The 15830-nt window shown below is 26.6% G+C and overlaps 1 protein-coding gene across 1 annotated transcript; it reads left to right on the top strand.

Annotated features, from left to right (window-relative positions):
- Positions 1-6289: 6289 nt before the first annotated feature.
- On the top strand, positions 6290-6568 carry LOC119666655 (glycine-rich RNA-binding protein 7-like). Its single transcript, XM_038075935.1, has one exon. It carries the CDS (start codon positions 6290-6292, stop codon positions 6566-6568), a length of 279 nt encoding a protein of 92 aa, XP_037931863.1.
- Positions 6569-15830: the final 9262 nt, after the last annotated feature.

Below are 15830 nucleotides of genomic sequence, written 5' to 3'. Positions count from 1 at the left end.
CCAGCACATATACATATAAAGAATGCAAATTAAATATAAATTAAATATAATTTATTTAAGAAGACGATTGCAACGCATTAAATACTAGTGACGCAAACTCAAAAATATGTTATAGTATATATTGATTATTTTAATTTTGTTTTTAATTATTCTCAATATAAACAGTTCATTGTGCAGATGTGACTAGTCGCCATAATAATCAACGATATATATTATTTTTATATTGTTTTTAATAAGAAAAACAAAACAATATTTTATATTTCAATAACAGAAATAAAAACAAACAACATAAACATACAAAGCACATTATATTAATATATATATTAAATTACAGTATACATATGTACGTCTTTAAACTAAAATTAAATAATATAAAAAAAATGCTTCAACAGATAATGTACTTGAAGCACGCATAAGTTGGAGAGGTCTTATATGTCTGAGTTATTATGTTTTAAGTATAGAGTAAAAATAGATAGACAGAAACTGTGTACCCCTAGGTAGGACTGGAATATTATTTACTTCTTTATTTTGCTTATTTTTTAACTCTGTAGTACTTTATTTCGAATAACTATTTTTTAATTATACCTTTGAAAATGCATGTTTAATTTAATATTTAAAACCTTGATTATTTTATTGTAGAATATCAGTACTATCGGTACTCAGTATATATCAGTATATCGTTGATATGTAACTACTTCTATCTCAAGTGCATTATCGAACAGGTTGTTACAGATGCCATTGGTCTTCAGTGCTCGACACTATAAGAATGATAGCTGATATTTTTTTTTTTCGACCCCAATTGACGTTCTGTTGTTTTAGTTCAAGTTAAGATATAGAAATGTTTTTGGTTCAAGTCTGCACTTATTTTTCGGACAGTAACAATTTCTATAAATTTGAAAGCTCTAATAGTCTTAATCAAAATGAAGTAACAAAAAAAAAACCAGATATACTTGATCTTGACGAATTCGATTCTTATTTAGTGTTTTGCTATACAATGTAGAATGTGTTGACGTTTATTTTATTTCTACTCGTATTCTATTCGAAACCTAGCTGTGGCTCTACAAAGTCAGTTTTCTGAAATTAATTCTTATATGATAAATTTATCAGCTTTGGACTGATATTGAAAAAATTTAGTATAGTTTTATTATACTATTTAAATTTTCTGTTGTTATAAAAAAAGGTCGCGACAAATTTTAAATGTAAAAAGTATAATATTAAAGGTTTATAGCTGGTTCTATAACTCTAACAAATACTAATTGTACAAACTGTAAACATTAAAATAATGTGATTTTAAATAATTTTATCTTAAATTTCAATGTATTTTTTTTTTATTTTTAACATTTTTATGATTTAATAATTAAAAATATAATTTTTATAAAATAAATTTATATAAAATAAAAACAGGTAAAGATTTAAAAAAGGGAAGGCAGTATTTTCATTTAAAGAGTGAACTATTGAAGGTAACTACTTAGCATCCACCGCCACCACCACCGCCGCCGCCACCACCTCCACCACCACCACCACCACCGCCGCCGCCGCCGCCACCACCACCACAAAGGCCACCTCCGCCTCCGCCGCCACCACCACCACCTCCAGGACTAGGATAGGCTAAATTATAAAATAAATTTATTTTATTTAAAATTATGCTTAATAATAATTTAGAAAATTATTAAACTCACCAGCAGCAAAAGCAATAATTGCTAATACAAAAAATAAAATTGTATAAAACTTCATGTTGTTTTAGAATTAAACGTTCAATTAAGAATGTAGTTTTCGTTTTGATTTAATTCGATTTTATACTATTCATGAATCGAAATGAAATAAATATTTACATTCTTTATCAGTAACTGAACTTGCTGGATTTTCCTTAGCGCGCCATGAACGTATCGGAATAATCTTCTAGTTTGCATCAGAAACTAAGGTTTTTACCACGCAACGCAATTTGAGCTTCCAATAATTTCGTTATCTCAACAAAGCGAAAATCGCTTAAGTTTATGTATTTACTAAGGCACGAATCACACATTTCAAATCTTTATTATTATTCATAGAAATTGAAATCATTAAGCTTGCATATATTAAATTTAATTATTTTATTTTATACTACAACTTCAATATTTTCATTAATGCGATTTCCAATTCTCTAAATAATAAAGCCTTACGTTATTTAAGGCTTGACTCGCAATTAACATGTCACACAAAATACTAAGCTTGGGATTTTACTATGTCAAAATATTCAAATAACATATACTCTAAATAATGATTAACTATTTTTCAATTAATATATTTGATTTCGTTTTAATAAAAAAGTAACAAAAACCCACAGAGATTTATAAAGTAAAATATTTAAAAAAATAAAATTGCTTCTTGAGTTCAATAAATTCCGGTTAACGCTTGTTAATTGTCAGATTAAAATCATTTTCTCTTATATCAGAATATATATATTAATATTTCCATCTAAAATCTTACTATCTTATCAATAATAATAAATAAAAATCCAAATACTAAAAATCCTAAATACATTGCATAATTGTAATTACACCTGATATCGTACATATTCAGCACAACTTCAAAAATGGCTTTATATAGCAGAATAATGTATTTTAGTCTACGCTCAGATAGTAAATAGACAAGCAACCTATCCTAAAAAAAAAACGTTACTTACTTTAGCGTTAAGAAGTTGAACCATTATATGAACAGAAGAAATTCTATGGCTTGCTAATGAGACTTGAGAAATTTAACTTAATCAAACCCCCTACTCTATATTAGAGAACTAAGTTTGATAGTATAGCACTGTGAACAGAAAAAGGGTAAAATTTTTAAACACTTAAAAATTTCTTTTTTTCTACTAAGTCTATTTCATTAACATCAATGTACTACTCTCTTTACTAGAGAACTAGAGATACTAGAGAACTAAGTTTGATGGTATAGCACTGTGAACAGAGAAAGAGGTAAAATTGTTAAACACTTTTAAGTTTTTTTTTTCTTCTACTAAGTCTATTTCACTGACTTCAATGTACTACTCCCTCTAAACGATATACTTATCCAACGTTTTGTTAATCCCAGAAACTAGTGAATGATTCCAAAAGATTTGGTTTGGTTTTGGTTTTTATCTCCTCCATCGTGCTAAACCTGTATCCTCAGAAGGGTTTAGTTCAAGAGAGTAGTCAAAATTTATACGGTACTAAATAATGCGAATACGATGATTGTCGAACGATATGAGTTGAATCGTTTTACCTATATTTTCATATATTAAATCAATTATTAAAATTTCTAGTTAATCATTTGTAAAAATTTTGCTTACTATAGTTTTCCCTTGTTGCAAAATTAATAGAAGAATTTCGATTTAACATATATGGTATTATACTGTTTTCATGATTATATGGTAACTCCGGACCTTTTTAAAGTATGCAAGTATATTCTATAACTACAAGAAAGCATTAACAAATGGTTTAAAACTTGAGTTTCTTCAGTTACAGTGAAAATGATATGCTGGAAAATTATCTGCATAAATCTTTAATTACTTTTGGAAAGTTCTTTGATCCATACCCTTTATATCCATTATACTTTTTCCCGCTAGCTAGTTAGTGTCTTCTGTCTGAGCTGAAGCTTAGATCTTAGCAAATTAAGTAGATCAAATTATAGTACTTAATCCCATACTTAAATTATATTTTTGTTTCAAAAATGAGTTCTACTTAAATATCTTAACTCTGATAATTTATTATCTGGTATTTATGCTAAAATACCATTTCGCCCAAATCTTTTTTTTTTAAACACATTTGATATTTTTTAATATCCTTCACTTTTATTAAAAAACGTATTTATAAAAAAAAACTATTGTATAATTTTTGTCAATTCAGGTAAAAGACAGATCTCTCTGTAATCTTAGTAGTACATTACTTTCTTACGTCCTTTAGTGTGGTTGCTTAAATATATATTTGATTTTTATATATTTTTTATCCAGCTACTTTTCTTGAAAGTCGAAATATATGAATTTTAATTTTAACAAAAAGTGACCTATAGCCGGATAAAAAATGTATTTTTAAAAAAACAGGTCAATAAAAATTTCAAAATTAAAAATATTTTAAAATGAAATAATTAGTAAATACTTTGGAACCACTGAACTGAATGTAGAAATCCGGAACTCCTAAGGGATCAATTTAAGCCCTAGCCCCATTGTATAACACATACATCTGGTGACTATTAAGAAATTTCTAGTCGGAGCGGGAGAAATTATAGGTTGGTGTTATATTATCCGACATTTATTTCAATAATTATTTTAATAATATAATATTTAATAGTGAATTGAGATTTAATAGAGTTAGTACCAGCTAGCACAACTTCTTCTAAGGAAATGTATCATTTGTAAAACACTGGGAAAAGCTGGCAATCTGCATCATTTTCATTGTAAAATACATTTTTTGTTTAAAGTATGACAAAACGGATATCGGAAAATCTTCTTTCCGTCGATTGAGTTCGTCTAAACTTAGCTGAATAGATTAGGTACTCTAACCTTTGTATGTTTGATAATAGTTTCGTTAGAAAAATATCTCTGAATATCAGAGTTTTTGACATACCAAGAAATTTTGAATATCTTACTTAAAGTGAATTTTGAAATTTTTGTGGTTTCTCAATGATAAATTAAGCTGTTCTACTAAATTCTTACAGTCTTATAAAATTATATGGGATTTGGACTTGAAAATTATTTCAAAGCTGTCAATATTGTTGCGTGCTACAGGTTTAAAATATAAAAAAAAAGTAGCACGATATTTTACTATTCTTATACACTGAGTACTTAAAAGCATGGATTTCTAATAAATTATTAATATGTTTATATTTTTGTTTTAATAATTTTTTATTTATACCTTGTTTTTAATTAAATTATATAAATCAGTAATACTTCAATAAAAAATAAAATTGTTTTGTCAAAAAAGTCAATCGATTTAGTTCTAGAAGCCATAAATCTCAAGCCACTTACATATATAACTGTCTTTGGTATTATTAGTGAAATTAATAATTCCTTATATTATAACCTACACTCAGAAAAATATGCGTTAACCACATACTAATTTATTTAACCTGATCATTTAGAAAAAATTTAACTCATGTGGTAAAGAAGATATTAATATCAACATATGGTTGAATCAATATTATGTGTCGAGTAAGAATATTTTAAGCTGAGATTTAGTTAAAGTCTGGTTGAATCATATTTTTCTGAGTGTATGTTTAATTATTTTAAAAAAGTGCTTTCGATCATATTTTTCATATACCTACTAATCTGATTGTGGTTTAGCTACTTATAAATATAACTCTCTTTGGTGTTATTAGTATAGGTTATATATCATAACCTATGATTAATTATTTTAAACAAGAGCTTTCAATCATATTTTTCATATACTAACTAATCTGATTGTGGTTTTGACATGCCATTAATCATTGTCTAAAGTAATAAATTCTATCTATTATATTATTATATGCTATAAGACTGCAAATACGTCATAAAAAATAGTTGCAAATTAAAATTCTGTAATGACTTCTGAATGCAATTAAATGAAATAAATAAATAAAAATAAATATTTAATTTATTGTCAATTAGTATTTGGCTTCAGTGTGAGATACAGTCAGCAAAAACCTGAGCAGATTTTATGTCTAATTTATCCTTTAAAGTTTTATAGAATTTTATACCGGAATTAATAAATGTGAACAAAAAATATAATTAAGTAATGATTAGTTACAATCTGAAATCACAATTATCGATCCAATTACTTCACAATTATTTGTATTGATTTTAATTTATTTTTTTAATAAATTTAATTGTTTTAATAATCATACCTTTTAATATGCACTTTAACATTTGTATCTCATTATACAAAATTTTTTTCCGGTTGAATTGTATTTTCATTTCAATTCATATAAATCTTATATTGTACCAAGGGATTTTCTTGATTGTTTATTCTATCATAATTAATTGATTAATTGCTATTAATTATTATTAAATATTAAACATAAATATTAACATTTCTTTAATATTTTTGTTTATCATTTATAATTTCTTTAGAAAATATCTATAAAGATGATAGCAGCTTTGCAATAACTCATTTGATTTCATTTTAAAGTTGGTTTATCTAATTTTAATCACGTTTGCAAATTTTCCATTTTTCGCATTAATTTTATTTTTTTCACTACATACTTTTATTTAAAAAAAAAAATACAACAAAAACGCAGTTAATTTATTGAGAGCTTTTGTATAAAAGGCGAAGTCGAATTGCTTAACTCGATATTCTAAGTTACGATGAAGGTGCTCATTTTGTTAACAGTTTTAGTCGGCAGCATTTTAGTGTGCGAAGCACAATATGGTGGAGGTGGTGGTGGAGGAGGGCCATTTGGTGGTGGAGGTGGTGGACCTTATGGTGGCGGTGGTGGTGGTCGCCCAATAGGAGGCGGTGGAGGCGGTGGTTTCCCATCAGGTGGTGGAGGAGGACCATACGGTGGCGGTGGTGGTGGACCATACGGTGGCGGTGGTGGTGGACCATACGGTGGTGGTGGCGGCGGTGGATATCGTCGCAAATAGTTCATTTAATTTTATGTTTAATACAAAAAACTAATAAAAAGTTAAAAAAGTATAGTTTTTTTTATAGTTCCTTACATTACAAACATTAATTTTATTTAATTTATTTGTTTTTGTTTATTATCTGAAATTTATGCAGATAAATTATGAAAATGTAAACAGTTACAAAAAAAAAAGATAATGTACTTTCAATATCAAAGAAATAAATACCCTTTGTGCACTTAGCACTTAAAGGACTTATAAAGTTTTCTGATATATTTGTAACGTCGTGATATATGTACGTACAACTATTATATACATATATATACATCAGTATGATGAGATGACTTGATGATCCAATATCCACCTGTACATAATAGTTAAATTTTAAATCAATTATCTTCAATAAAACTTCTTATGTAAATTCTTATCTTTAATATCAGTTCAACAATTAATGTAATTTTTATGTGTCAATAACTATGCAATATTTTTATGGATGAAAAAAAAATTTACTTAATTTTAGATGTAGGTAATCTTTCTAATAGTAAAAGTGGCCATATGCTAAGAATTACTATGTAATTCTTTTGGGAATGAGAAAAAAACCTTACTTAATTTTAGATGTAGCTAACCCTTCTAACTGTAAATCTGGCAATAAGCTTAGTAGTAGTCCTTAAAACAGTAAAAATTAACCATACTTAGTAACTGTTAGCTATGTTATGGACCTTACCTAGTAATATAGTTAAATACTTAGATGATAGCGGCAACTTAGTAGAAAATTGTTAAAAAATTAATTCTAGTTATTTGTTTGAACTTACTAAAAATATTTTATGATTTAATTATTATCTTAAATTATTTATTTATTTATTATTTTTTTTTTTAATTTAATATTTTTTTATATAAAAATAATTATTTCACGGGCTAATTGGTCAGTTATTAAATAATGATATTTTTTTAAAAAAAAAAATTGTATTATTTGGTTTTATAAGATTTTTATTGTCCAATATTTCGACTATAATCTATAGTCATCATCATTTTTTTTTTATTAATTCATAAATATGAATAATATTTATTAATAACTTTATGATTTCTTTAATTTAATCACCTAACACGTCATTTATCATAACTTCATTAAAGTAATTAATTCACCTAACAAAAGTGATTAAAATTCAAATACAATTGATGTGTTAATTATCAAGTACTTAATTATATTTAGTTTTTAAATTAAACTTCCCACGATAAATTTCAAAAAATATTTGAATAATTAATTATTATTATAAACTGTAGTATCGAAACATCAATATAATTTTCCTTTAAACACTCCCCCTTTTCCTGTAATTATCAATTAAAGCGGTGTCTATTGGTTTCTTTGATGAAAGTAAACAAATTTATTAGAATTAATTAATAATATGTTGTACAATATATATGTGTTTTGTTTTAAAAATACAGTATATAATACAGTGTGAAAAGAAAATTAATTAGCAAGTAATGTGTGAAAAATAATAAAGTATTGATATGTAAAAAATGAACATAAGAAAATTAAAAAATTTTAACTCGTAGTGTATCTGCACTACAATAATTATTTACTAATATTAATTGGTAATAATATTTATATTAAGAATTATTAATTATTTATATAATTAAGGAGCGCTGACTCTGAGTTTCAAATTTGGTAGGACACAAGTTTGATACCTAGTACTTGCAGTCTCATAAAATTATTTACGAATAATCAAATATAAGAATTTTTTCAAAGACCACTGATGATGGGTATTTGTCAATACTTGAAACAGATGTATAGTCAGAAAAAAATTCAACTAATTAAAATAATATAAAAAAGATTTTTTGTTGTTGTAGTTCACTACTTTTCGAAAACCTCTTTATTAATAATAATATTAATTAATTATAATAACAATTATAAATTCATTTACTAAGTTTAATAAAAAAAATATGTTCAATACTGCGCCATGAGCAGTTCTTAGTAGTGATGTTATGATATAAATAACATTATAAATTAACCATATTTAACAAAATACTTCATTAATCATAAAATTTGATGGAAATAGTTTATGTTAACAAACAATTAATGAATCTCAGTTTCTAACATGTAATTTATTTCACATCTATTTAATATAGTCAACCTATTGCAATTTTACTGAAATATTTCATAGCATGCGAAAAATGACCGAAAAATTATATAAAAATATTGATGTATATTGATGTATCACATTAGGAATTACAACAAAAAATTATTGTAAAAGTCAAAACCTTTGGAAAATATTTATAACAACTAAAACAAAATAAAGATTTTTATTGAATCGAAAGAAATCATAACTTGCCTTTGCCACTTCTCAATCAACCGAAGCCACTACGAACTTATGGATTATTAGTTCTATATCCATAAAGCCTAGTTCCTCCGAATATACCATTACTGTCAGTATGCTGTGATTAGCAAATTAAAATGCTTCCAACTAAAATTGATAATAACATTAATGTCTTATATCTAATAATTAATGTCATTAGAATATTATGAAATTATCGGTAAGACATATGGATATTGTCTTGTATATAACCACGTTGAGTAAATAATGAAAGTATTTCTAACAAATAATACTTAGCAATGATAAAATAGGTATTAAAAAAAGTGAAATGGAAAATTTGTGAACGGTATTAAAATTAAATAAATCAAAATGAATAACTATATTAAAAATTATTTTATTAATATTTCGCTAATGTAATAATTTAGAAACCATCAAATTTTCTAATTAATACATCTAATAACGTCAAATGATTTTTAATGAACAAAGTCCATTCTAAAATTTATTATAATATATAATTTATATATATTATAATTTATTATATATTTATTAAACATAGGTATAATCATTTTAAGTTCTTATATAGCTAAAAAAATACGCGATCTAATATTCAAAGAAATATCTTAAATCCACTTTAAGAATTTATACTTTCCAATATATTAATATTTATAACTAAAACTGAACAATACAGTTAAAATATAATGTGTGATTTTTTTATCCTAAAAAAAATAAATGTTAAATAAATGACATTAATAATCAAAAAATTTAAATGTTTTAAACATTTTTCAATCATTTGTTGACAAATAAAAATAAAAACTTTTTATTTTAAATTAAGTGCACGTGTGCTACGAATAAATGTTTAAATGCAATTAAATATAAATTTCTTTATTGTAAATCGCTTCTAATAGTCAACGATTTTTCTTAACTACATAAATAAGTTCAAAAAATTTTGTAATTTTTTCGAAAATCACCACAAAATTAGTATGATTTTTGGATAAAATTATCTCATTTAAATGCTTTCTAAGAAATAAAAATTATTTTAACTTAAATAATAATATTTACAAACATTGAGCAGAATATTAAATAACTCAATTTAACCTCAGTTGTAGATAAAAAAAAAAAAATTGTGATTTACCTTAAGTTTGGGTAATTGTAGAAAAACATTAATAGATAAAAAGTAATTGTAATAGCGGAGCAAAGCACGATGACAGTGGATTAACTTTAGTGCTTTAACTAAACAACAAACCTTAAATGAGCAAAAACCCATCACCCAGAATAACAGGTTATGGGTTGAGAACTGTCACCGTAACATCAGACGCGAATAAAAACTCTTTGCCCAATAATCTTTTGCTGATCCAGATGAACAGCTTCAAAAACTATGCCTAGGGTCATCCGCCTACCTGCGGATGATACTATGTCTCTTGATTAAACCGGTCCTTATAAGATGATGACCGTTACATAACCAGCCAATAGTTTCAGTTTTGTTCTACTGAGTAGGAATCGTTGTTGGGATCATTGTAGTGATGAATTAGTTCTTTAAGGTAGCGGTTAAATTGAGTGTTGCCAAGTAGCTATTTCTTTCGGTTATAAACCACTTCTTAATTAAATGTATATCAAGGAAATCAAAAAATTATTTGTAGGTCGACTGGATAAAACTACGAATGTTTGAAAACTACAAAAATTACAAATCTTCGATCTCCCATTCAGCAATAATAAAAAAAATATATCACAAATTATAAAATTCAACGGATTTGAGTATTTATAACATAAGGATCTAGATATTCCCTTTGAAAAAGATGTGATTCGAAAATAGAATTCTATTATTATAGAGAGGTTTCGAAAAATACCAAACTACAACAAAATTTCTTTTTTATTATTTTAATTAATTGAATTTTTGGCTGCATGGTGTTTCGAGTATTGCCAAAAATCCATTATCAGTGATCTTGGAATTATTTCTTATATTTAATTATACGTAAATAATTTTTTGCGATTGCAAGTACCAAGGGTTGAATTCATAACCTGCCAAATTTGAAGCTCAGATTCAGCGTTTATTAGCTGAATCGGTCTAGTAATATTATTTTATTACTAAATAAAACAAATAAGGTCGGAAGACTGACAAGATTAAACATCTTAGTTCCTTTATTTAGGCGTTAATGAATTACATTATGATAAATTTTTTTAATAGAAGTAAAAATATAATTAGCAGACTTACTGGAGCACATTAAAGTAAATTAACATTTCATATTAATTACATATTATTTATATAGATCAATTGAAAAAAGTGCAAATGATCATCATCAATATTTACATATATACTTATAAGTTGAGTTCTGGAGATGTAATTGAAAGAAACTGACTATTCAATACGAATCATCAACAAGCCATTTCAATATGCTATAGCCTTTTGATGTTATATTCATTTCACGACAAAATTTTATTAGATACCATGTTCGAGGTCTTATTCTTATTTAAGAGCCAATATCTATAATTTTTAACATATAAGTATTATTTATATAAAAGGAAACTAAGGAATTACAAATATTGACATAATCCCACATTTCTATTAAGAGTCTGCTTTTTAAGATTCATGAACCAATCTAAAAAATAGTCAACTTTTTCAGAAGTAGAGTAGAAATAGAAAAGAAATCTGTCAATTTTTATTTCTTTTTGTATACAATGAGGAATCCATCAAATATTTTCCGTTTCAAGAATTTATTCTTATTTAAAAGCCGAGGGCTGTAATTTTTAACATTAATATATCATTTATATACTCATAAAAGAAAACTAATGTATTATAAATATTGACAGAAATCCTACATTTCTAATGTTTAGAAATTATAAGTATCGACAATAGTCCTACATTTCTATTAAATATCCGCTTTGTAGGGTCTACAAAACTAACTCAAGAATAGTCAACTATTAAAAACGAAAAGAAAATAGGAGTAGAAAAAAAATGTATTAATTCTCATTTATTTCTGTATACAATAGAGAATATATTATATTATAATTCTATTTCTATTACAGTACTTAGTACCATAAAAATATGGTAATATTTGTAAATATTTGTTTATAAAGTCTTTAATAAATGCATCGTTTAAATTATGAATTAAGAATTAACAACAATGGAAGATAGATTTTCCTGAAGTTTTATTATTAGCAGCTAGCATATTATCCTTCAGCTCACTATTTGTCTACTAATGGAATATCAATGGACAAAGGTTTTCCATAATAGAATTTTAATTTTTACTTTTTTAGTTCAAAAACAAATGCATTTCATTCTTAAGACTAATATTACAATTTAACTCATGTAAATATATATCACTTACAAGTTAATCATATATAGTAATTTATTATGAACTGTTGAGCTTAAAGCATTGCTTAAAGGCCGCCTGCCAGCAAGGCAACTAACTACACTATATTATTTTTCAATATATTTTGTTCAAGGATTTGTTACTGTGAAACCCACTCTAATATATTTTTGTAATAAATAGAAACTTATGCTTAAAGTAAACTTACTAATGCAACATTTCTGGAATCTATATAGCACTTGAAGTCTGCATGCCATTTTTAAGTCATTACTTCATAATGATGTATTTGTTAATTGACTAAGCTGTTCTTAATTTATATTGTTTTTGTTTAAACAAAGTAAATTGATTGCATCTATATGATTATTATACGCAATAACATTGCAATGAAATATTAACTGAAACTATGTCATTGAAAATATGTGCTGATTAAAACTAGAACAATCGATTGTCTATCTCTTGTCATTCCTCTATCAATCAAAACATAGAATGATTTCAATTATAAGTTTACAATGCCGTACTCATTTTATAAAAAAATACACAACCCTAATATTTATCTATCTAAATTTCTTTACTTTTTAAATCATCAGAAAATATATCCTTGTATTCCTGCGAGTTGTCCATCTCATGACACGGGGCTTTAGGTGCACCCTTTCTTGAGGAACAGCATTTTGAGCTTCGCCAAAGGTACTAGGTGGTTTTAAACCCTTAGTTTTCCTATATATACGATAACACAATGGCCCATTGTGTATCCTCTAAGGATCGTTGATTTAACCTAACCTAACCTAAAACTGCGAGTCATAAATTTTATGTATAAAAAGAAATCATTTTTAGTTTTCAAAAATTTATTATTAAAATTTATTGAAAGAATACAAATGGTATTTATAATAAAATTGGCCGGTAAGTATTATGGGGTTTGTTCATTTGCCACCGCCACCACCACCACCGCCACCGCCAGCACCACCACCACCACCGCCGCCGCCACCACCAGGCACTGGGTGAGGATTAGGATTAGCTAAAAAAATATTGTAAAATTAATTCATGAAATAAAATTAATTCTAATCATTTAACTTTTCAAAATGAAAAGTGTTATCAATATTGAAAGGATGTCTGTTGCTTACCTGCAGCAACGGCTAGCAAAGCTAGGACAAAACCAATAAAAGCGTAAATTTTCATGTTGTCAATGAATGCACAATTGAAAACGAACTGATTCTAGCACTTAGTTCCAAAGGTATTTATACAAATAAACTAAACGTATGAGGCTCTTGAAGCAATTCAACTTCCATATAAAACACTTCTACATATCGGTACTCTACAAGACAATTTAAACACACTACAGAAATAACAAATTATTGAAAAATGCAATGTAGATAATTATTCTTTTTTAATTTATTTCTATATTTTTTATATTTATTTACACTGAAAACTGTGTCACCGCATACATGTGTAGACTTAATCACTCAGAGATTATAACATTTGAATAAATGAAAATTTAAATAATAAAAACATTTACTGATTAGAACTTAGTACTCATTGGCAATCTCAAATTTCTTGAATAATCATCAATTCAACGCAAATTTTTATTTATAATTTCAGTTTTAAAACGTCATAAACTGAGATTTTACGCCAAAAATTGTATGGGTTAATTTTATTGCTGGAAATCACACAGTTCTAAATGTTTACATTTATTCACATCTTAATTAAACTATTACTAAACTCCTTATATTAATATTTTGTTTAGATACGATTTTTGAAATTTCTAAATTGCTGTTGGAAATACTTAAATTAGTTTCTTAGAAGAAACTAAATGTGAATGATCGCATTAGAATTGTAGTCACATCAAATATAATAAGAACCGATATAGTAAAATACCCAGAGAACATTCTGGGTTTAAGATTAGCTAATAATGGTATTGCTATAGATATCCTATAAACCAAAGAATATAAAGAATATGAATAATCAAGTAATTGCTGCAATATAATCAAGTTAAAAGACATGTCTTCTCATTCTATATATTCATTCCCCGATTGAAGATTTTAATAATTTTATATCGTACTAAAAAAATTCGATTATTTCAATGAACAAAAAAGTTTTATTTTAAAGTTTTTCTGTGGGCTATAAGGTCTATTTTATTTTTATTTTAAAACAAAACGCCTACAAAAAACTTTAAGAAATTAATATTAAATTGATATTCACATTTTGGCATGGCGTAGTGCTACATTAACTCGTCTTCGTGTACTATATCTTTAACAATTTTCAAACAGCTTAACGTACAAATCGGTAACTTTAAGCTAATTTAATATGAAATATAATATTAGTGTAAAAAAAATGTTTGCAAATGAGACCTTGTGATCTTGATCTCGATAACTGTTATTCCCATAGGGGTCATATTATACAGAGTGTCTCGGGCACGGCATGAGTACAATTGTTGTTTTCAATGCAAATTTTAAATTTGAGAATGAGAGAAAATGGCCATATTGTGGCCATTCAAACTTCGCCATGAGAGCCGGCATATTTGTGCCCCGGCACTAAGGCAAAACATTTTGGAGAAAAATGGCAATAAGCAACACAGCTTTTTTTTATGAATCGCTAATAATATAATTATTACACTTTCCGATTTTAAAGAAAGGTGTAAGTACTATTAAGTACTGTTAAGATAATATAATATTAAATATATATATTATAAGAGAGTATAATAATAAATTAACATTATTATAGCCTCTATAAGTTTTTTCTTGCTAGTTATTTTTGGTGGCAGATTAAAAATGAGCATATCTAAGTTTCGTTTTAAATGTAGGCACAACCAAGAAATACCAAGAAGTAGTAAAAATTCAAAATTGGCAATACTGATGTGACACTCTGCATATCATGCATTTTCAGCATAGCCCGAAAGAGTGAATTTTGCCGTACTCGAGACATTCTGCATAACATGGCCCTAGGCGAATCAATACTTTTCTAATTGAATCAAATTAAAAACAAAACGATATTATGGGGTTATGTAAAAGGTCTTGAGTATATAACGCTCAGTAAAGGTCTAAGGCATTTCTTTAAAATTGCCTCAAAAACTTAAGGGGTTGGAATCGATATTCAAATTAAAAGCCGAAATATATGTTGGTATCGAAAAACAGAGACAGTTCTACAATCACTGGTTTATATAGTTTCAAAACAATATGGTAAATATATTTAGGTCACTGCACACTATGAGAATTAATGTTCATTAACTGTTGCTGGTGTATAGCTGTTTTTTTAGCTGTATGAGAACTATCGATAACGGTAACTATGGTTTGACAGCTAAGAATATCAAACTATGTAGACATATCTGTTCAGTACGGTTTCACAATATATAATGAATCGTTTAACACTAGCACAATAATTTCAATTTGTAGAAATTTAGTTTGAAAAAAATAAATCTGTTCGCGAAGTTCATATAGCACTTCGACAATTTTTTAATCAACATAATGGCTACGTTGTTAGTTGCCATATATGGAGCGAAAATATTCCTCAAACCATTAACGACTACCATGACATCCATTAAAATTGACTGTTTGATGCGGTTTGCACACTGCCAGCATCATTGGTGCTTACTTCTTTTAAAATGAGGAAAGGGCTGCCGTTACGGTGAATGGCGAGCGAGCCATGCTGACTGAATTTGAATTTTGTTTCCAAAAT

This window comes from Teleopsis dalmanni, chromosome 1, assembly GCF_002237135.1.
Source record: "Teleopsis dalmanni isolate 2A chromosome 1, ASM223713v2, whole genome shotgun sequence".
NCBI classification, from domain to species: domain Eukaryota; kingdom Metazoa; phylum Arthropoda; class Insecta; order Diptera; family Diopsidae; genus Teleopsis; species Teleopsis dalmanni.
The sequence above is the reverse complement of the archived record's forward strand: the minus strand, read 5'-3'. Positions and strand labels throughout refer to the sequence as shown.

What these genes read in the sequence shown, in the direction of transcription:
- LOC119666655 (XM_038075935.1), top strand. Translation starts at nt 6,290, where the DNA reads ATGAAGGTGCTCATTTTGTTAACAGTTTTAGTCGGCAGCATTTTAGTG.